Source organism: Astatotilapia calliptera, chromosome 18 (assembly GCF_964374335.1).
Source record: "Astatotilapia calliptera chromosome 18, fAstCal68.1, whole genome shotgun sequence".
NCBI classification, from domain to species: Eukaryota; Metazoa; Chordata; class Actinopteri; order Cichliformes; family Cichlidae; genus Astatotilapia; species Astatotilapia calliptera.
In genome coordinates this window covers 22,502,970-22,525,768 of record NC_137439.1, presented here as the reverse complement: position 1 = coordinate 22,525,768, position 22,799 = coordinate 22,502,970, and the positions used below count along the sequence as shown (strand labels likewise).

Here is a 22,799-nt window from a genome sequence, read left to right as displayed (position 1 = left end):
TGCTGTGCAATGCTGTGTGCGTGTGTTCACTCGTATACACACACACAGACAGAGCAGAAAGCTCTCAGACTGAGCGCAGACACCTCATCAGGGATGCAGCAGAGCCCCTGTCTGCAGAAAGAGGGAGAGAGAGAGATCTCATCTGATGTGGGATAGAATGAGGTGGAAAGGTCTGGTTGTCTGATTAAGGTTGAGCGTGTGTGTGTTCACATATGCGAGTGTGTGTGTGTCTGTGTGTTTGGGGTGGGGGGTGGGGCGGGTAGTAACTAGTGTAACTCCAGCAGTTTGGTTCATGCACGCACACAGAACACCAACCAACAGAGACAGATGACAAATAAAAGTCCACACCCAGAGATAAGTATGCCAATGCGCTCATCTTTTTATTGCACAACAATGTATTGTCTGTTTACGAATGCTTAAACAACATTGCCACTGACTGACAGACCAGCTTATTGAGAGACACCAGGGTGTGGCTCTGTGTTCTTGGCCAGCAGAGGTGGTGGACAAGACAGCCTTTTCAGAAACAGGTTCAAATCAGCCCCATGCCCTCGCCACCAGCATCTCGGTCCGCAAGGACTGGATGCAGGCAAATATTACAAGCATGCCAAGTATCCATCGAAATCCTTTGACACTGATTTGGTAGCACTGCAGCTTGGGCTGGGAGCTGAGTTGTCCTGGGTTGTAGACATCAACTTAGACAGAGCTGGAGTTTCAAAATACTTAAACCGTTCTGTTAAGAGCAGAAGCAGAGCACAGCCTGAGATGGTTGCAGACTGGCCTCCAGAGAGAGAGAGAACACATGCTGTGTCAGATATCTGTGCTGTCGTCTACATGGTGCTGGTAAAGTGTGTCTGGATGCCCACACTGAGCTATTCGTGCAGGCTGTGGAATGCTACTAAGTCTAGGGATGTGCTAGAGTGATTTCTTGGAGCATTACAGTGGTTTCTTTCATTTTTTTTTTTTTCCTCTTCTGTAGAACAAATGTAGTTGTGACCATTTAACACACATCTCTCTCGGCTTCATGTGGGTTTTTAAAACCCCCTAAATGGCATCATATTCTCAAGTGGGACCAACATTATAGAAGGAAAGGCACAGGAACACACACACGCACACACAAACTCAAGCACACAGAGTCCTGAAGCAGAGAGAAGGCTTAGGTAAGCTAAGCAGGCTACAGTAGCTACGACACAAAAGTTTAACTGTTAGACTAAATAAAATCATTGTACAGTAGTTTGGTACACAACAATGTCTAGATTTGAAGGTCCCACTAAGAATTGTACACAGAACTCTGCTTAGATAAGAAAAATACAAACATGCACTCTGCTATTATCTGCCAAGGTATGGTAGGTCAAGCTCATGACTGCTCATGAGTCGAATTCAGCCTAAGAGAGAGCTTTTCTTAAATGGCAAAGACTTGATCAGTGTGCAACCAGCATCAGAGTGTAAATAGCTGTGCAACAATATGTTTTAAGAACGTTGTTTCCAGCACGTGCACAGCCAACTTCTGTTACTGTATTGATATTGTGCAAGCATCTCCACAGTTTGTTTATTACCAGTGTGTGAATGTGTGTGTGAATGGGTGGATGACTGGATATGTAAAGCGCTTTGGGGTCCTTAGGGACTAGTAAAGCGCTATATAAATACAGGCCATTTACCATTTCTGTCGTTTTTGGCTCTTTGCAGTGAGCGGATCATCTAAGCTAACGTCTAGACTGCCGATATCCACCAGAAGCCTGTCAGAGCTCACCCTCTCACTGTAAAAAAAATGTATCTTATACAGCTGGCTGTGGTAAAAACACAACAATGTGCCCCACATCTCTGTGTATACCATATGTACAGAACATGAGAGTACAGAGTACAGCGCGCATGGTGTTGGAAGGCTCAAACCAACAAAAATGTGCAATTTTGTGTTTCCCGTATCTGGGAAAATTGTATATACTGACATTGTCATCGTAATTCAGCAATACTAATCCTCTTCTAATGTTTTTTTTTGTTTGTTTGTTTTTTACATATATTGCAAGTTGAAAATAAGAACACAGATTTGCATTTTTACAGGCACATACAAACCACAAAAATAGACTATGTGGAAACTAGATGTACTAGGCACAAGGTATATACAGTCCGTGTGCATGGGGCACATTGTAAAAACAAACTGCAAAACAACAACCGAACAAAAGAGACTGATAACTCAAAGACAGTTTTACAAATAAAAACAATACCCTGATTTGCTAACATGTCAACACCAAGGCATTCGGTACCCTTAACAACTGGTACAGCAAGAATGAGAGGTTTGAAACTTAGGGATTCTCAATAATTGTCAGTCAGTGTCAAACATGTATGAGGGCTTTCAATCCCACTAAATAGCAAGGCCCAGTAGAAGAACCATTAAACAATCACACTTTGAACCCCCCGTCATCAGGCAAATACAGCGCCACATCACACACACATACACTCACACAACATGCTGATGGTGGCTTTAAGCCAGCAGACTGAACACTAGACAGATAACTGACAGAAGTATGTGCTTGGCCGGGGCTGTAGCCGCCTCATGGCCGAGGGTTCAAACAGAGCGGTACTGATCAAAGTGTCTGGGACGCCATCCTTTGAGTGGGAGTGAGTTACACACATATCCTACCGGTTGGATGCAATGAAACAGAGACGGCGCCTGATATTGCCTGAAACGTTAGCTCTTTAACTCTCCTTCCATCTTGCTCTCACTGACTGTGGTCTCATTCAAATAATATCAGCACAGTCCTGATAGCAGCTTAATAGGGCAAACTCTGGTATTAGCACAAAGGATTGGGGAAGAGGACCAATTGATTGCACTGGAACAGTACTGAAGCGCACAACAGCCATTGACTCAAATGGACTTCATTCACAATCATATTGGCATTTTGGCATGTACCTTTCCCATAGGAAAAAAAAGCAATACAAAAAGAGTGTTGCTGATGAAGGAGGGTCACAGCTTTGTAACCAAGGTATGACAAACAACGAGGTTTAGTGCATGTTATCAATTAAACAGATAAGAGAACATGTGGCTGCTCTACAGTAACAATGAGCCAGGATTTACAAGCCATATAATGAAGCCCTTGGATAAAAACAATCACCTACGCCTTGTTTCAAACAGCTCGCAGGATAAGTGATCACAACCAAACGGGCAGAGTGTTACGCTAATAACAATCTCAGGGTTACGACTTCAGTAGATCCTCCATATTTATCTGAGCCAATCAGATTTCAAGGGGAACCTTTCAGCACGGTTAAATCAACAAGTGGATGATGGGAGGATAGACAAGTCTACATAAATCAATGGAAAGCCACGCTGCGGCAATCAATACATCTCTCTGGAAAGGTAGCAAACCTGAGTGAAATGTCCATCGCATCGATTTTACAATTAGAGTCTGTCGATGTTCAGAGCTGAAAAAGGTGGACATGGTATTTGTCTAACACAATGAATCAGCTGCCTATTTTCTAACCCAATTGGATTCACTTTCCTTCCTTACAGTTTAACCAGATAATGGATCCGAGAGAAGTACTGCAACCATTTTAAGAGAATGGAGCATCGATTTTTCATTTTGATTACAAGGTCGTAGTGCAACACAAGGTGCTTAATTGGACGTCCTCAGTGCTCACTTTGGACCAAGGAGATCAAAGTTGTTATGACTCACTCTTGTTCACGCCCACTTCAGTAAATAAACTAATAGAAAGAAGAAGAAGAAGAAAGATCCTCTTGTGGTAGATCTGGTACAGGTTAAATATAGCAATGTTCAACCCAGAGAAGCATCATTAAACCATAAAAAAAAAAGATCACACGGACACTCAGCAACACATACAGCAATGCCCACAACCCCCCCTTGCATCATAAAAGCCTCTTTAAATCACTGTCCCTTTATTTACATGGCAGTTTATATCTGATTAGCTGTCTTCCTTCTCGTATGGCGTACATTCAGCAAGAGAAGTATTTCAGGTTCAACAGGATCAGAGTATTTTGAGTAAATATAACCAGCTATCCAAGCCTCAACCCTAAATGTTGAGACATTCATGGGAGTTTTGGATGAAATGGGACACATAAAGATTTTGATATAGAGCAAGTATGTTTTTTTTCTCTTTTTTTCTTGTCTTTTTCTTTACATGTGAGGCATTTTATGCCCTCATATTGCCTACCCTCAACCCCCATTTATCTCACAATTGAACATTAGAGAGAATTAGTTTAGCTAAACTGATTTTTTTTCTTCTTTTTAAGGTTCTGACCCGCTGAACTCAAAGCGTGGATTCTTCCTGTGACGTGAAACCAGAATTAAACAGTTTGTTCCTCTCAAGTGTTAACAAAACAAAACAAAATAAGAGTTACACTACAAGTCCTTTCATTCTCTCAAGCATTTTTGGTTAAGGTAACAACATGGTCACTGGATTACAATACCTCAAGTGAAGCCACAATAGCTGCTGGATTCTTTAAGATTTCACATTAAAAACAAAACAATATGAAAAAGAAAGAAGTTCACTTTCCTGTACAGCATATGTATAGATATTTATATTCATATATATTTATATATATAGGCGGGGTAGAGTATTGCAGAATTATATTGCATGTGTTAATCAATAAACCTAGACAGAAACAAGCAAGTATACAGTATGGGTTGTTCACAAATGTTTCCTTCGAGTAAAGCTCAGATATTTTAACCACCTTGGCCTTCAGGGTTACAATCAGCCACCCACCAAACCGGCTTTGGTGGGTGGCTGATTGTAACCCGACCGGCATCAGAGGTGTTTGACGAAAGCAGGTCAGCACCACCATCGGCATGTCAAACCAACCGTGCAGTGTAGAGTGTGAGTCCATTCTCTGAAAGTAGAACCAAAACATATCAACAAACTCACGCACACACACTTACACCCACATGTATACATACACACAAACCAAATATATGGCTTCTAATGTTGAATCAAGGCAGTTAAATAAATGGCATTTTCGTCGATGTTTCTTTTTTTTTTTTTTTCTTTTTTTTTTCTTTTTTTTTTAGTTGATACAGACACAACCAGACTTGGTGTTCAAGCTCAACTTTGGTTTGGGTAGATACGATGAATATAATATCCTTCCGTACTTTTTTCATCAACTATTTACACATCGATGTAAGATCGACCAGCGGTCTAAAACACTATTCCCATTACTATTTGAAACAATATGAAGAGCAATGTGTTCTTTTGCTACGACAGCTTATACAGAAAAGTTACACTCAAAACACTTTTGGACGCTTAAAATGTCATTGTCATTTGACCTCAAGTCCCTGATTTTCAGTTTAAGTCCAGCTCCTGCTAGATTGCATTGCATGGATTCTACACAGTATGCAATAGTTACATCAATCATACTTTTCTTCATATCTTTACAGAAAAGACAGCGATATACAGTAGGTGTTTGGAAGCAGAGTGAAAGGGGTGATACTAAGACTAAAGGTGCTGGCACAGTAGACTAGACCAGTTCAACCTTAAGTTATACTAGCTTAATTGTATAGACTCCTCCTGGCCAAAGTGTCTCAAGACTTTGAGTAGCTCTTTTCCTTCTGCTGGCACCAGCACACAGTGCATCCAGGTCCAATAACTGGTAGCGCTGGCGGTAGCTGATTGGTCATTCAGCAAGCTGACAGATCAGCCAGACTGACCTAAACCGAATGGATTCTCCTACAAAAAAGGCCTCTTTCTCGAACTCTACCAGGGTCACAAGTTGGAAGACAGCCGGGATCTGGCAGAGTCTAGCTCTGGAAGGCTGACAATTGAATCTTTCTTGGGAGCTCCAGAGTCTGGAGGTCCTGATCCAGCAGCTGCTGCTACTGCCCCCATTCCAGCAGGTCCAGTGGGAGGAGGTGTGGAGGCAAATGCCACCCTCTGTTGGGCTCCCGATGATCTCCCCACCCCTGAGGGCCCTGGCATGCTGGAGTGAGGGGGCTGCGGAGGTCCGATGGAGGTGTTGGAGGTGCGAGTGGAGGGCGGGGGGCTAGGGGCTGCAGAGGCAGCTTGCGGTGTTCCTTCCTGGGGGAGTGAAGGCTGGGAGGCCGACAGGGCACGGGTGTCCTGACTCAAGCTCCCCATATGCAGGGAGTGGGTGCTCTTGTGTGAGGCAGGCCTCTGCTGGGTCTGTGTGGGGCTTGGTGCATGATGCTGTACTAGGGACAGCTGGGACCCAGAGGGTCCCACGCTTGCAATGTGCTGGAAAGTCCGTCCTGAAGCTGCAAGCGGGCTTTGGACTGGGGGACTCGAAATTGCCGATCCAAATGCCCCTCCGAGCGTCAGAGGGGGCTGAGACTGCAGAGGAGACATGGAGACTGGACTGGAGAGATTCTGCATCACCTGAAACCTTCGCACCATGCGTGGAGACTGCAGAGTCCCTGGACCCACCAAAGGACTTGCCATCTGAGGGCAAAAGCTCATGGCCACAGCTTGCTGGAGGGTGGCGATAGCAGAGCCCGTCTGCTGCTGACCCGGAGGGGCAAAGATGCCGCCAAGCGAAGGGGTCATAGACATGGCTCGTGGCCGCTGCAGGTCTACTAATTTTACCATCTCACGGTCATACTTGACGATCTCCTGAATCATCTCATTCTCCCGGTTGTTGAAGACACCAGAGTTGAGATCATGCTGCACCTTGTGCATCAGGATGGAGTTCTTTTTACCTGCAGAGAGAAATAAAAGCACAGGCTAATTACTAAAGATAAAAAAAAGGCAGAAGCAGTAAAGTTTGAGGAAAGGACAAGGAGTACATAAAGGTGAATAATGCATAAATACATGGAAACAGGAGGACGTATAACGAGAGAACAATGCGATTTAGATATAGCATGCGATGCCCTTCAAATCAGGTACATCCTCTAGCAGAACAAGCCCTCAGGAAATATACGTGTCACCCTGTACTTTTATCTATTGTTACAGCATCCTATGCCATTCTGAGCAAAGAGCACAGCTTATTGTACTGCTTCTTTTAATATTCGGGAAACATTTTCTTTTGTGTTTTTTGTTCACGGCTTCATTTTCTTTCATAAAAAGAAAAGACAGCAGAAACACTTAGCAGCTGATGTTTTAGAGATTTGCATAATTTCATGCCCAACATATTATATGATAATACATTATGATACATATGAAAATGATCTAAATCATTTTTTACCTATGCGGTCTAGACGATCAATGGCAACAGTCTCAAAGGCTCTTCTCATCATGGGGTATTCTTCCAGCACTTCATTGAAGTGGTCAACAGACAGAGAGTAAAGTCGACAGTAAGTCTCCGCTCGCACGCTGGCTGTTCGACGACCCCTCGTCAATAAGCAGATCTCTGAAACGGGGAAACAGAAAATGCCACCGCTTACAAAAGGGTTAAAAAAAACAATGGCACCATAAAAAAAATATCTTACCTCCAAAATAAGAGCCATCAGAGAGTTTCATTGCAAGCGTTCCCTTGGTGATGACGCTGCAGACTCCATGCTGGATAAAATACATTTTCTTGCCAATAGTGCCCTCCCGAATGATGTAATCTTGTGGCTGGAATACCTCAAAACGTAGCTTAGTCAACATGGCGGTCACAAAGTTTGGCTCTGCGTTGGCAAACAGCGGCATCGACGCCACCAGCTTGCGACAGTTGAAGTTCACAATTTCCTAAGACAAGACGCAAAGAAGAACAGTAAAAATGTGCACAGTAAAGACTTTTTAATATAATATATGGTTCATATAATAATGGGAATAATGTGCATTATTGTCTCACTTCTCTCAGGGGCTCACTGAGTTCTCCCAGGATGCTCTCCTCATCAAACATCTTGCCCTGGTATCTGTGCTCGTAGTAATCGTGGATTTTTTGTCGGAAGTCAGCAGGCAGTTTGTGGAAGGACATGTACTGCTCCACTTGTTTGTACTAAGAGAGAAGAGAGATGATTTTTACTTCCTGTTAATGCAAACAAAAACAACAGAAAGAAAAAAGGTTTTATTGACCTTGAGGCGAGCAATTGCATTTAAAAACCACAACAGTAATGGGACTGGCAAATTAGTTTTAGCAAGTGTGCATCGTATTGCTTTTCTAGTGTTACACTGTTCAATTGTTCAACTATTATTATACATGTTTCTTAATGCCAAAAATACAGAAAGCAGCAATTAATTGAGCCATTAAAAATGTTTTTATATCTATTTCTCATCACAGACCTGTTCAAACACTGAAAAACGTCAGCGCAACATGTTTTTTTCAGTTCACAGTCAGTAAATCCCAAATATAGCAACCTGCTTCTCTAAAACGCACTGAAACACCAGCAGTGTGTATCAACCTGCCACTGATAACAGCCCCCAAAATGCACATTCACACCTGTTTGAGTAACAAGCTAAAAACTGTGAAAACTTGCAGTGCTCACTCGTTTCTGGACTTTATTATTTACTACTTCCAGTTAGGCAGGTGCACAAAGACCACATTAAATTTTGTTCAAGATCCAAGTTTGTCAACAGGCAACTGCTTGAGACTTGAGGCATTTTAATGGCCAGAGAGGGCTGAAAAACTTTACATCCTTAAAGAACTGCTCAATATTTTGCAGTTATAACTCAGTACGAAAACTCCCGACAGGTGATCGCTCAAAACGATCTGCAAAACAGCTGTTTCTGTCCAGTGTGGGCATTTCATTTTATTTTTGTTGCATTTTCTTGTGGCCTTCTAGTTTACTAGACCAATAGCATGAACTGATCATTTTCATTTCTATTACTTCATTACTTTCTCAGTCTCTGGATGAATTTTGTCCCACTTCAGCTCAGTGAGGTTTGTGGGCACTCGTTTATCCACAGCCCTCTTAAGGATAATAAAAGCCCAGGTCATCACCTCTCCACCACCATGCTTGACTGTTGGTATGAGGTATTTGTGCTGATTTGCTGTGTTTAGTTTTGTCCAAATGCTGCTGTGCATTAGGGACAAACATCCCCACTTGTGGTTTGTTCAGATGCAGCTTTGGAAAACTAAGCTGTTCTTTTAAGACTTTCTCCTCGTGACCCTTCTAAACAGGCGATACTCCTTCAGTCTTTTTCTAATTGTGCTGTCACAAACGTTTAACATGCTGACTGAGGCCTGTAGAGTCTGAGATGTAGCTCTTGAGTATTTTGCAGTTTCTTTGAACATTGCACCATCTGACCTCGGGGTGAAACTCTTCTGATCTCCTGGTAAGATTATGTCATTGTGTTAACATACACCTGAATGCTTCAGACCAGCAAATAGCCAAAACCTCTGCTTTCATACAGGCACTCAGACTTGCTGATGATCAATTAGTCAAGTAAATTTGATTAGCAGCATCTGGCAGCTACTTACCCTCCTAATTCCTAAGAAGCAGTAACCTGTCCTTAGTGTGAAAACTTGTTCACAACTGCATTTCATTCATAAATAAATACATCTAGGAGGAAGGAACTGGCTCAGGGCTCTAGTGAAAGACAGAGTTAGGAAGTGCTAAATGTTTCTAGTGAACAGGATTTTGATGATAATAAAAAACCAGAATACCACCACACTCAAAGTTTAAAATAAACTAAGACAAAGGGCAAAATAAGCAAACATCATGCTATGATTAGGCAATGTCACCTATGAATTTTAGAAAAGGCCAAAATTCACCTGTAGCATTTTACTGCCCCACTCTCATTTAGCATTTATAGAATATTTCTCATGCCTCTTCCTCTTACAAATAATTTTTATCTGCTTCAGAATCTCTCGAGCTTCTTAGAAGTCCTCTATGCTCCAACTAGTGTTTCACCCCACTTCTCCCTCTCATGGACTAAAATGCTTTACTGAATATTTACTAATTAACTAACTATTTTTTCAAGAACTTCTCAATAGAAGCATCACTTTGCGCTAGAAAGGTTTATAAATCTCTACACATCAGTGTCTGTGCAAAAGTCTGTCAAGTGTCATCAAACATATACAAACCATGCAGCTGAAATGAACACACCAAGCAGTTAATCAATGCCAAATCAATAAAAAAGTGAAAGGTTCCCTTCAACATAGCTGCAAGTCAAACAAGCAGCTTCTGTTGTTTAGATATGCAAATTTCAGTCCTTCCAAAGTGATCACAGAGAAACTAGAAACAACGTGGCTGGGCTGCAGAGAGAGGAGTGATAGACGTGGCAGTAAACAGAGCAGACAGTGAACTGTTGGTTGAAAAAGATTTCTCCTTGTACTCTGCTGTCAGCCTCTGTGCACTTCAACCCAGCTCAATTGGAAAGCTTAAGACCACAACTCAACTCAGCCTATAAAGCTGTCCAAACCACAATTTTGAGAGGTCAGCACGCTGGCAGGTGCTGTGTACTCACAACGTTCAGGAGCTGAGGAAGTCATCATCCATACCACCCCAATCCCAGCACTCCTTAAACTCTGCTGTGCGGTGGATAAAGCCACACTCTGTAAGTATCGAGTAACGTCCCCTGAGAAGGTTTGCTCGCAAGACCACCACCCCCCACTCCCCCACCCCCACCCAAAAAAACCTGAAAGGCTTGTGGCTAACTTCTTCCACAGACAACAGTATGTCAGATGTTGTGTGTCCTGCCAGAGGCCCCGAGCAAAACAATGAGTGCCACCTGCTCAAACACTGTTGCAAGCTCTGAATCCTCCAGTGCAACGTATAAACTCCTTAACTGAAAATTGTTTGCTGTCAGGAACAGACTGCCTGGCTCTCGGTTTGCAGAAGAAAATTACAGTTAGCAAACAATGATTTTAAGATGTACACAACTGAATGCATGTGTACTGTACTAGAAGAATTATTGTCTCAGATCCAAGCTGCACAATGGAACGAAAGCTTCCCTTTTTTCATTCCCAGGCTTTATGACAGCAGTACATCCTGTGAACATCCTGGTCACACTAACACGCTAATAAGAGACGAATGACAAACAAGAAACCAAACAGACCCCACCGATGAGTACCATTTCACTCTACTAGGGTCACATTGCTTAAACATGGAGCTTTATTTCTGTTAAGACTTGTTTTGAATTATCTCCCTTGCTAATGGCTGAATATTTTACATTATTCGTGTAATGTGAATGAAACTCTCAGGGGGAAAACAGTGGACAGCGGGGGACGATCTCAGAGCTAATAAACTGAGCAGATATGCTCGTATTATTAAAACTGAATAATAAATAATGATGTGCATACACTGACACCACAGTGCAGAAGTAAATGCAACATTTTTGCTTTTTTCCCCTTTTCTGGGACATTTTTTCCTCTGACACACTCTTTATCTGTTCAACTGCTTATTAAAGCAAATATCTCATAAGCCAGTCACATGGCAGCAACTCAGCAGAGACATGGTCAAGATGACCTTGACCGAGCATCAGATCAGAGCATCAGATTGAGGTATGAAGCTGTTTTAAGTCACTTGAACGTGATATGGTTGTTGGTGCCAGATGGGCTGCTCAGAGTATGTAAGAGGCTGTGTGATGCCATCATGTCAATATGGACCAAAATCTTTAAGGAATTTTCAGCACATTATTGAAGAAATATGCAAAAGGAGCTACATTAGCTACTGCCAATGTAGTTCTCAGTAAGTGCATAGTGATGCAACATTCAGGATTACATCACAAGTGTGAGCAGTCAGTGAAGTGAGCATACAATACTGTGAAAAAAGTCTTAAGCAACCCCTCATTTACAGCAATTTATTGAAACATGCAAACATACCTGGATATACAGCATATAACGCAAAATCAGAGTTTGTACAGTTCTAACAAGGTCAGTATTTAGCATGACCACCTTTATTCTTAAGCACAGCCTAAACTGTCTCTGGCTTTTTTCTTGTAATTTCTTTAAGTGGTCTTCAGGAATAGTGCTCCAGGCCCTGGGGAGGTCGATCCATGAATGATAGTGTTTCATTGGGTGTTTTTCTACCTGGGTATGGTTTTAAAGCACTGGCAGTGTGTCCAGGATCATCACCATACTAGAAAATAAAGCCACTGTCAGTCTGATGGTACTTTCCATGTTCATAATTCCATCATTCTTTAGTGCAGGGGTCCCCAGTCCACAAGGGCCAGTGTCCCTGCAGGTTTTAGATGTGTCCTTGATCCATCACAGCTAATTTAAATGGATAAATTACCTTCTCAACATGTCTTGAAGTTCTCCAGAGGCCTGGTAATGAACTAATCATGTGATTCAGGTGTGTTGACCCAGGGTGAGATCTAAAACCTGCAGGGACACCGGCCCTCGTGGACTGGGATTGGGCACCCCTGCTTTAGAGGATCCCTGAAACCACCGGCTGAAAGGCAGACCCAAATCATGCCAGGGCCTCCGCAGTGCTTTACAGCTGGCTATAGACACTCACTGTTGAATCTCTGTTCTGACCTCTTCTGTGGATATTGGTGACCCGTTCACTCTTCATATATTAGAACTAGAGAAAGGGGATTTAATTTGACTCTTTGCTTCCTGTCTGTTATCTGTAGACACAACAGTGGTTCGTCCCTTGTGTCAGGTGCCTTTTTTTATGTTTGAACAATTCACTGGTCGGTGTTAAATGGCTTAAAGAAAAAGAAGATTGCTTTTAAAAGGTACAAGAACTGGACTGAAAAAGCAGACGATGTCCAAAGATGGCCAATGACCAGTGTCCTTCAGAAATCCTGGAAAGCTATTGCTCAAAAATTACAGGAACGCTTGGCTCCTTGTGAGCAAAATATCAAGAAATAGGTGGTGCCTCAAGACTTTTGCACAGTATTGTAAACCTTGTCCAGATGAGACGGTGCCATGGGCTTGAAAACAGTTTCGGTCTTTGGGTATGCTTTGCCAGCAAAACGGCCGTAAACTCCTCTATTTCCCTGTGCACTCTGGAGAAGAAGAATGTGTAAATATTTTAAGATTGGCCTCTCTGATGAGTAACTCGTGACAAAAAACACAAAAGTCTAAAAACGGAATACGAAATTTGACTGTAAGATTTTTCTATGTACTTTCAGTACCTGCTATATTTCAAATGCACGGAGGCCAAACAATGAAACTGTGTTCTGTGTAGGTTTAATATCACCCCTCCAGATTCACACTACACAACTATTGTTCCTGCAGAGAGGAAATGGTAATGCAGTGAATGCAGATTGTTCTGTAGTGAAAATGTACTGTCACCATGCCCAGAAAAAGCAATGCGTGCTTCTGACTGATAGCGTCATCCTCGGAGCTTCCTTAAGGAAAACAAAAATAAACATAAATAAACCTAACATGCAACATCTGAATTATTCAGCATCCACATAAAGAAAAGTCTCCTGGGCCGGCGCAGCTCCACAGCAATTCTGACGGAGTTACGCAACACGAAGTCTCACCTGCATGAGTGAATCTGCTTCCTGACATCTGCAGATGGAGGGCAGCCTGAAGAAATGACCCCGTGTCACAACTCTTTACCCGGAGTGTCCATGCCAACACTGCGCTCTTGGTGAGCAGCCCACACAATAGGAAATGCTGATTGTGTGAAAAGAGTAGGTGTCGAGGGGGGGGGGGGGGGTGGCAGTGAGGGTAAACCTCACAGAGGGAGAGGTGCAGCGACCGTGTGCGGTTACGCATGAAGCTCAGTCCCGCAGCTTGAGTCGGATAAGGCTGAACGAATAAGGCAGCTAAAGCTTATCTGATTGAACTGAGATGGTGGCCTTTAATGACTTGGCTTTGAGTGCCATGTCATAGTGCGGCGTATCGATCATCGCCGGGCAAACGTCAAATCTCTCCAGTGTCACGGAGGAGAGAAAACAAGCCTCTGACCAGTGCGTCACAGCGCCCACAGGGGACTGACAAACACCCAAATGAGAGTGAAAATGACATCCATTTTCTGTGTCACTTTGATGATGCGGCAGCAAACCGCTCCACTGACATTTTGTCATTTAAACCGCTGTTTGGGATCTATTTGCTTTTCGTGATTTGTTATTCGGAAAGACATTTAGGGAGCGCTTTGTCTGTGATTACATTTTCCCGCTTTCAAACCCATGAACTACTGAGCCAGCATCAGGTTTTTACTCCTTTCTCTCCCTTTCGCTTGAGTCACCTCCTCTCATTCATCCAAAAACTCTCCATCCTAATTCGGGTTCATCCCGAACGGACATGTGGATGTATAATACATTCACTCCATCCCCGGCTAAATCACCTCATTACATTATGAAGCACATTCACCAAAGAGAAGGAAATCAGATAACAGTAAGTAAGAACTTGACTTCTCTGTCTTCAATTCAGAGATGTGTACAGAGGGAGGAAAAACACGCTGTGGGGTCTCACACAGAACACAGTCTCATTAAACGAAACTGAGCTTCTGAAGAAATACAGGAAATCATATAATTCAGTCAAAGGCAGAGACAGCCAAGGCTTGACTCAATAGAAACTTTTATTTAAAAACCAGTAATGTAAAATAATGAATACCATCAGATAGAGCTAAAAAAGGATGGTTTTTGTTGTAAATGTGAGTGCAGGAATCTCTTTACAAAGCCCGCCTGCCTCTGGGTAATTGGGGGATGACTAAAAATTGTAGAAAATAGTTTTTGATACCCTAGATGAGGGAAGGGAGGTTAGTGGTGGTGGAGCACTGTTGTGTGTTTTCTGTCTCACTGACTCAGATCAGCCTCTACAATGATTACAAGGGAGAGATGATTATTTCACGTAAAACCCCTTTTTAGTGTTATAAGTAAAAAAGAGTGTATCTAGTATATATAAATATAAAATCCAGTCTGATCTTTAAAGATTCTCCACCTCTACACAGATTCACTTATTCCTGCAACTAGAAACAACTTTATTAACAAGCCACACTTAGTAAAGTGTGATGTTTAGCACTGACACAAGTATAAGGGGGAAAACAATAAAAGCTTGAGACATGTTAATCACAGGTCATGTCTACAAATTCCTTGTGCTGCATTCATACAGACCTTGACCCACTTTTCTTTACAACATTGCTTGAGTTCACTGACGTTTTGGGGCATTCATTTATGCACAGCTCTCTCAAGGTCCCACCACAGCATTTCAATCACGATGAAGTCTGGACTTTGACTGGACTATTGCAACACCTTGATTCTTTTCTTTTTTTTAACCATTATGTTGCAGATTTGCTGCTGTGCTTGGGATCATTATCCTGTTGCATGATCCAGTTTCAGCCAAGCTTTTGCTGTCAGACAGACTGCCTCACATTTGACTCTAGAATACTTTAGTATACACGGGAGTTCATGATCCACTCAGCGACTGCAAGGTGCACATGTCCAAAGCCAATAACAAGAAGATACAACTTTGCAAATCTAAGCCATGCTGCCATGTTTATATTAGAGAGAAGAAGCTTTCTCCTGGTGACTTTTGAACAAGCCATGCTTTTTCTAATTGTACTGTCCTTTAACTGTCCTGTACTTTAACATTTAATATGCTAAGGCCTGACCTCACTGAAGACTGATGGACTTCAGATTGTTTATAAATGGCCTTATATCCCTTCCCAGATTGACAAACAGCAACACTTGCTTCTCCAAGATCATTGTTGATGTCTTTTTTCCTTGGCATTGTGGTAACAATCATCTGAATGCTCCTGCAAACTCCACAAACCTCACACTTTCCAACAATCAATTCATCAACTGCAGTTGATCAACAGCGCCTGGCTGCTTTCTACCCTCTTGGTTCCTGTAACCAGTAAGGGTGTACTTCATCTTTCACACACTGCATCTGCATGTTGTTTTTGTTAAATAAATAATGACAGGGTGTAATATGTGTTGTTTTGTAATTCATCTCAGACTGTATTTACCTCATTTTAAGATCTGTTGTGGACCAGATTACTTTCATTATGTCCCAATACCCAAAACCTTAGAATTGAAGTCTACTTTCTTTTTACCATGATTATACACCTCATACAGCGCTACACAAAACGCTCAGAACCACAAAGTCAGAATCACAAAATGCTGCACCTAAGACATGATTTTCCAGATGTCCAAATGAGCAGTTATGCATGTTTTTGGTATGTCATTGTAGAACTATAGCAATATGACATATAGCATATTCACTGAGCTAGGAATCAGAGGACAGTGCAGTTATATGGTATCCCAAATCAACGGTCAAATCTAGAATCTAGAATCCCTGAATTCATCATTTTTATCATTTTCATTGATGTATCAGATTTGAATCTTCAAAAAAAGAGGCACAAGTAGAACTGCTGCTCTTTCTATGCCCCTCTGCTATGTGTCACTGTGCACTGTTACTATGTATAACTAACACAAAGGTCTCTGCACCAAAGCCACCAAGCCAAATTTAACCTGCATGAATTGTGACTCTGACATTTCTTCTGGGTTGAAAAGGAACCCTTCACACAATGCTAGCTCAATCCACACTGGGGCTGTAACAGACTGCCAGCAGACGTGTTTTGCTAACACTCTCCAAAATGATAAAAATGCCACTCACAGTCCTATCTGGAAGCATTGCAAATTCACCCGGCAGCATCGGCATCAGCCTCACTGGCATGCATGGCACTTTTCTGCTCTCTGAGTTTTTTTTTTTCTTTAATAAACATGCCTGCAGCTCAAATACTAATCCTCACAGAGCAGCAGAAAAAAAATATGACAACTGGTCAGAAAAAAAGGTTTTTAAGGGAAATGCACTTCTTGGCCTCAGCAGAAAAGCTGTATATTCTGGGACAGGGTGAGGACGTATTAGAAAATGTCTAAATCTGAAAGAATAAACATAAAGAGCACAGCATTATGAAAAAATTCTAATGTCAAGGCATGTAGGTTTCGTACTCCTCGCTTCATCCTTAAACTGGATAACATACAGGCTGGTTTAGGATTAGACAACTCATCACAGCTCTTAAATTTTTAAGGTTTTAGTTTGCTGAGTTCATCCTGCTTGTGGTGCAAATTCGACAAGATTTTTAAAACTGGGGGGAAAACTTAAACTTTGCACATCTGGGTGACTTGTTCCTCAGACAGAAAACTCTCATCATCCTGGGCAAACTGTGACGACAAGAGCTTCAGTCAGCACTCTGCTGGCTGAATTGTTTTCTTCTAAACCGTTTATTGGACATGATTTATGCTCAAGTGTCCTGCCACATGGCAATAAAACTCTTTGCGGAGAGCCGCACAATGCTAGCCAGACACCAAACTGACAAAAAAAAAAAAAGAGAGAGAGAGAGAAAAACTCCAAACAATGTGAAATACACAGCATTCAAATATCTTGCAGTGCACCAGGACTGTCTCTCCCACAGGTTTACCCTCCCCCTCAGTTTGCTTTGTATAGCAGCCAGTTAGCAATAGCACTGCACCTTTCAAGGACACCACCACCAGAAAGGATAGAGATAGAGGAAGAGAAGGGGAAAAAAAGAGAGAAATTTAGATCCGGAGGTGAGGAGAGCGAGAGATCAGGAAGGAGATACGCCAGAGAGAATCAGGTGGAGACATTTAAGCAGTGCAGGGGAAGGAAAAGGAGGGGTGGAGCTCATGTAAAGTGGATAGTTAAAGATGCATAAGAGATGATATAGAGCAGAGGCAGAGTGAGATCCAGTGAGTGAGTGACCAGGAAGTGAGAGACTCTGAGAGAGGGAGGCGGCCATGATGGCTTACGTCACCTTCAGGATGACATTGCCGGGACACACAGGTCCGCTGCCTCATCAATTCTACTGCTGCTCAAGGGGACATCATATCACACAATCACACACACACACACAGGCACAGCCACAGCCTCTGGCAATGTGGCTCTACCTGGCCGAACACACCCGGAGCCTCTGATTGGCTGCTGAAAGCCGGCAGCACTCCCACTGCTCCCTAGCCGGCAAGACTCTGCTTGGAAACAGAGTGACTGTGCTACCACGACAGGCCACTGCTGCAGCGCTGCTCTGATCCGCGCTCAGGTTCATTGTCCTTATGACAGCATATACGGGTGCTTTAATGGCGCCTGATGGTGTGCCGTTAAGGTCACAACCTGAAGTGTTTAGGAGTAGGTTGATGCCACACACTGCTGTTACACTTCCTCACACACATACAGCCTGTTGTATGATATGTATTATCTATTATTGATAACTAATTACGTGACCTTATGGTTTAATTTTCATTTAATGAGCAGTAAATATCTAAATCGGCTACAAACAAAATGAGGATTGTAAAAAAAAAAAGATCCTTTTTGACCTTCAGTTACTAAAATACTCTTCCAGATATAGTGAAACTGATCTAACTCCTCCCTTGACACTAACTACCAATCTGTCTCCAGTGATCTTTACGTCAAATCATTAGCAATGTCAGCATCTGCATGTCTGACATTAACCATAAGGACCTCTCTATTTTATCCAGCTCTGTTCAACATGAACATAAAGTTGTTTTCTTCTGTAAGATCTTGGACTACATGAGATTAATCCTTGGTAACACTTGCTAGTCATGCATATTAGCAATCTTATTAGCCTACATTTTTACATTTTAGTTAACAAATAGTGTAAAAATGTAGGCTTGTTTGAACACATATTACTGCTTACTGGATTTTGTATCTTGCTGGTCATAGTTCCATTAGTACAATTGTAACGTGAGGGTTCACTAGATGGTTGGGAATCTCTCTGAATAATTAGGAACAGCAAGACGGAGACGGATAACTTTTTAGCAGCCTCTTTACTTTTAGCACACTGCAACAACAACCCACACTTCCTGTGTGCCGCCCTCATGAATACTTCACTGGCCTCTCAGAAGCCAGGAAATCTTATACTCAGATCAAAACAGGGAAAACAACCAGGTAGATATAACACATACTTATTACTGGTTTGAACATGCATGTCTAAACATTCAAACATGTAAACATGTAAATATCAAAACACGTAACCACCAAATAGCTACATAACTAGCTTTATAACCTTTGTAAACACCTCTTTGTATATCAAGGTAGATTTAGATTTACTTCTACACTTTACACAATGATTGTTCTGGACTATAGAGCTGGTCCTGACCGCATCAGGATGAGTCTTTGACTGTGAGGTGACTTATCAATCATAAGTTGTTAGCCAGTAAGCATATGATGGTTAATCCTCATTTTTTTAATCTAACCAGACTTAATTTTTTACTCAGTATGACTCAAAATGAGTGACTGAGTCCATGAACTCATCAGGAAAGTGTTTAAAGAGGTCAAGACAGAAAGCTGTTTTCCCATAGACTTCAACTGGAACAAAGACTTTTTCCAACCACAGCTGTCGTTATCTGGTGCGGGATGGATACATCGTGGCAATTCAGGGTTTAGTGTCTCACCCAAAGATGCTTCAGCACATAGACTGAAGGAGCCAGGGATCAAGCTGTGCTCCTTCTGATTGGCAGACAACCCCCCCAAAAACAACATAATGTTTAAGCTCAGGAGCTCCACAGAAGCTTGTGAGTAAATTTTGGTAGATGATCAGTGAGATTAGCTGCTTCTCTGTTTCATGCTAGGCTAAATTACTCAACTGATGGGCCACCACTTCAGCTTTAATGTTTCATCTCATTTTCTTATCCAACACTTTGCAAGCAGGTGAATAACTTGCTTTTAAAGGACAAATAAAGAGGAAATACTGGATCTAAAGAAAAACAGCTCGCAGAAAAGTGTTGAAATCATGGGATGGAGTTGTTTCCTCACCTTTTCCTGATATTGCCGTCTGGAGGAGTCCAGGGACTGGATGAGAGCTGTTGCATGGCCAATAAAAACAGCATAGCACGTAGCTCCTACAATCATACTCAACATAGTGAGCCAGATATCTGATAGACTCTCTGGGGCTTGGCGGCCATAACCAATGCACAGCATGTGGCTCATTGCTTTGAAAACAGCAAAGGAGTACAGCTCTGACCAGGTGTCGTTCTGTGGAAAGACAAGAAAGGAGATAAACAAGGAGTTAAACACACAAATGTTACATTCAAATATATGTTTCAGACGAGGGTGATGCCATGGAGTAGGTAACTAGAAGAAAAGCTTTGGGGACAGGGGTCATGGAGGAACAGTTATATAAATGAGAGCTCAAGGGACACAGAAGGAAAGAGGGAGGAAGGGGAAACAACACCGAGGGATTCCTTCGAGGCCTAATCAGGAAAGTAGAGACGGTTTGAAAGTTATTTCCTCAGAGAGGAATTATAATGAGAGGTCATTAAATATGCACTTGAAGAACTGTGTGAATCGGAATCTACTACAGCGGGGCAGCAGTCACCAAGCTGCTTGTGCGGCAACTCCAAACTCTTATTGTGACTTAGAAAGACATCTATGTTTCCGCCCACTTTAAATACATGTAATGAACACTTATTCAATGTTTTATTTCACTGTAACTTTGTCCCCAAACACAGCCCTTAACAGAAAAGTCAGATGAAAAAGGTCTTGATTTGGCCTTACTGTGCTTACCTGAGTCTGAACACGATGCTGATGCAATTAATTCAAAGCCAAAAGTAGGATCAGAATCCTAGATTTTTAGCTATGTTTAATCTTTTTTCTACTAAAGAAACTCATTATCTGTGTAAGCTGTGTTACTAAAGCAGCGCACAGGGAAAAAAAGTTACAAACAGCATCCTGAAAACCTCTGAGACCCTCAAGTCTTAAAGAAACACACACACTAAAAAACACACACACACACACTTAGCCTCACTAAATATGTACCAGCTACACAGAGGTCACAGGCTGCACTTAACAAAGGCAATCAGCTGCATTATATCCTCCCCATAACCTGCTGCAGAGAAGTGCATCAGCACTCTACTGCAGCATTATATTAAGAAGTGTGCAGTTCTTCTCTGTTTCTTTCCTATAACGAAACTAACCAAAGTGTAGTGTTTTTATGAAAAACCTGAACTTATTCAATGTTTTAATCTCAAAAATTAACATTATTGTTTTAAGTTCATGTAAAAAAAACTTTTTAGTGCGATGCAAAATGTGTTGTGTGTATTCAAATATTAACAATTTGACGATACAACAAGTACTGTGTCTAGCAGATTAATGCACAAATGTTTCTCATTATGAATATTTGGCTTAATTGGGGCAAATAAATGTAGTTTCTCTAAGTGCTGGTAACTCCCAAACCTGAAAACTAAAAAAAACATATGGGGTTTTTTGTTGGGTTTTTTGCTGTTTTCTGATTTGTTTTTATCTGATTCCTCTATTAGATTAGATACGAGAACAATCACTAGGTATAAAAAAAAATCACAGGTAGAGACTGACCATAGAGGTTTGTTAACATCCAAACAGCATAACTTTAAATGGCCACAAAGTGATAGAAAGAGCTCTCCATATGAGGTCAGGGAAATCAAAACTCCCAAAATAAATATAGCTCCACCAAGTGGGCTGGGGCTAAATGGTATATGTAAAAACAGAAAGAGAAACAGTGGAGTGAAGCAGATTGAATAATAGATGAACGATGAGCACTTTGATTCTGAAATAGAAACAGGCAAGAGAGAAGGAGAGACTCCATATCCTCGTAAGTCTCAATCACTCTCCTCAGAGATTTCAGTTTGGGAACTATCCGTTGCTTTGATGGTAATCACCATCTCCATTAGCCGCAGATAGTCTGTTTGAACTTGACTGATAACGCAGGGGCTTTAAATTTATCTTGCGGGACCCTAAAATGCTTCTTTAAATAGCCTGCAGCAACCTTGTTGTGCAAGATGCTTCGCAAACACAGATGTGAAACGCACCTGCCAAACAGTTTGGGCAGGTTTATGTAACTCGTGTGCTGTAAAAAAAAACCTTCACATTATCAGTATGCATCAGCACTTTATCCATGCTAGCAGCAGTGGGATGCTTTTAATTCTTTCCCCCATAAAGGCGACATTTGACAACCTCCCCTATACCATTAATGACGAGTTATGACACTTCGGTATATATCAATAAAGATGTGGTGTGACAAGAACTAGAATAGTTTCTGGGTTTTGTTCATAGGCAGAAAGCACCATCACTAACCTCTGATGCAAACTCATTAATTTTTTTCTGTAAGCAAGTCTGAAATATGACAGAAACCACCCAGTTCAGATAGGAGCTGCAAGGGTTACTCCTAGTAGGGGTAAAACAGGTCATCTACCAGTCAGAAGTTTGGTGGTTTGATCCCTGGCTGCCAGATATCCTTGGGCAAGATCCTAACCCCAAGTTGTTCTCGAGTGCATCCATCAGAGCCCGATAGAAAAAAAGTGCTTGTGTGAATGGCTGAAAGTGGTTGGGTAGAGCAGAAAAGTGCAATATGAAAACTGTTACGTTTACCGTAATTGCGGATGGTGTCAAAATACATCATATATATATCTATATATCTATATATCTATATATATATATATATCTATATATATATATATATATATATATATATATATATATATATATATATACATATATATATATATTTAATAGATATATATATATATATATATATATATATATATATATATATATAGATATAGATATATATATATATATATATATAGATATATCTATATAGATATATAGATATATAGATATATAGATATATAGATATATAGATATATAGATATATATATAGATATAGATATATAGATATAGATATAGATATATAGATATATATATGATGTATAACAAAGTTTATAGTCTAATGAAAATTTGATAGCAATCTGTTAAATTCTGTAATCAAAGTGTTACGCAGAGCAACAGACAGACCTTCCCATTCCCTGATCCAAATCACTTACAATGTTACAAATGACACAAAGTGCATGAAAAACAACAGTAATACTGAAGTGGAAAATGGAGCAATATCATACTGAATGATCACTATGCATGCTGGATGCCCGATAAGCTGAACAAACATCTCAAAGATAATCGACAACCGTCTGAGAAAGTCGCTGCCCTGGTCCTGCCACACGCCCACCAGTTTAGTTTACAACAGCTTATCAGAGTTCATTGTACAGTCAGCTTTGTCTGGTGC

General features: G+C 41.4%; 1 protein-coding gene across 1 annotated transcript in view; it reads right to left on the bottom strand.

Moving 5' to 3' along the window:
• Positions 1–355: 355 nt before the first annotated feature.
• Positions 356–22,799, bottom strand: part of LOC113010778 (potassium/sodium hyperpolarization-activated cyclic nucleotide-gated channel 2) — a 40,138-nt gene continuing 17,694 nt past the window's right edge. The window contains exons 4-8 of the mRNA XM_026149982.2: positions 19,520–19,738; positions 7,733–7,879; positions 7,386–7,626; positions 7,142–7,306; positions 356–6,656 (exon numbers count right to left, since the gene is read on the bottom strand). Coding sequence (XP_026005767.1) covers positions 5,707–6,656; positions 7,142–7,306; positions 7,386–7,626; positions 7,733–7,879; positions 19,520–19,738 — 1,722 coding nt within the window. The 3' untranslated portion in view covers positions 356–5,706. The remainder of the gene's footprint in view (positions 6,657–7,141; positions 7,307–7,385; positions 7,627–7,732; positions 7,880–19,519; positions 19,739–22,799) is intronic.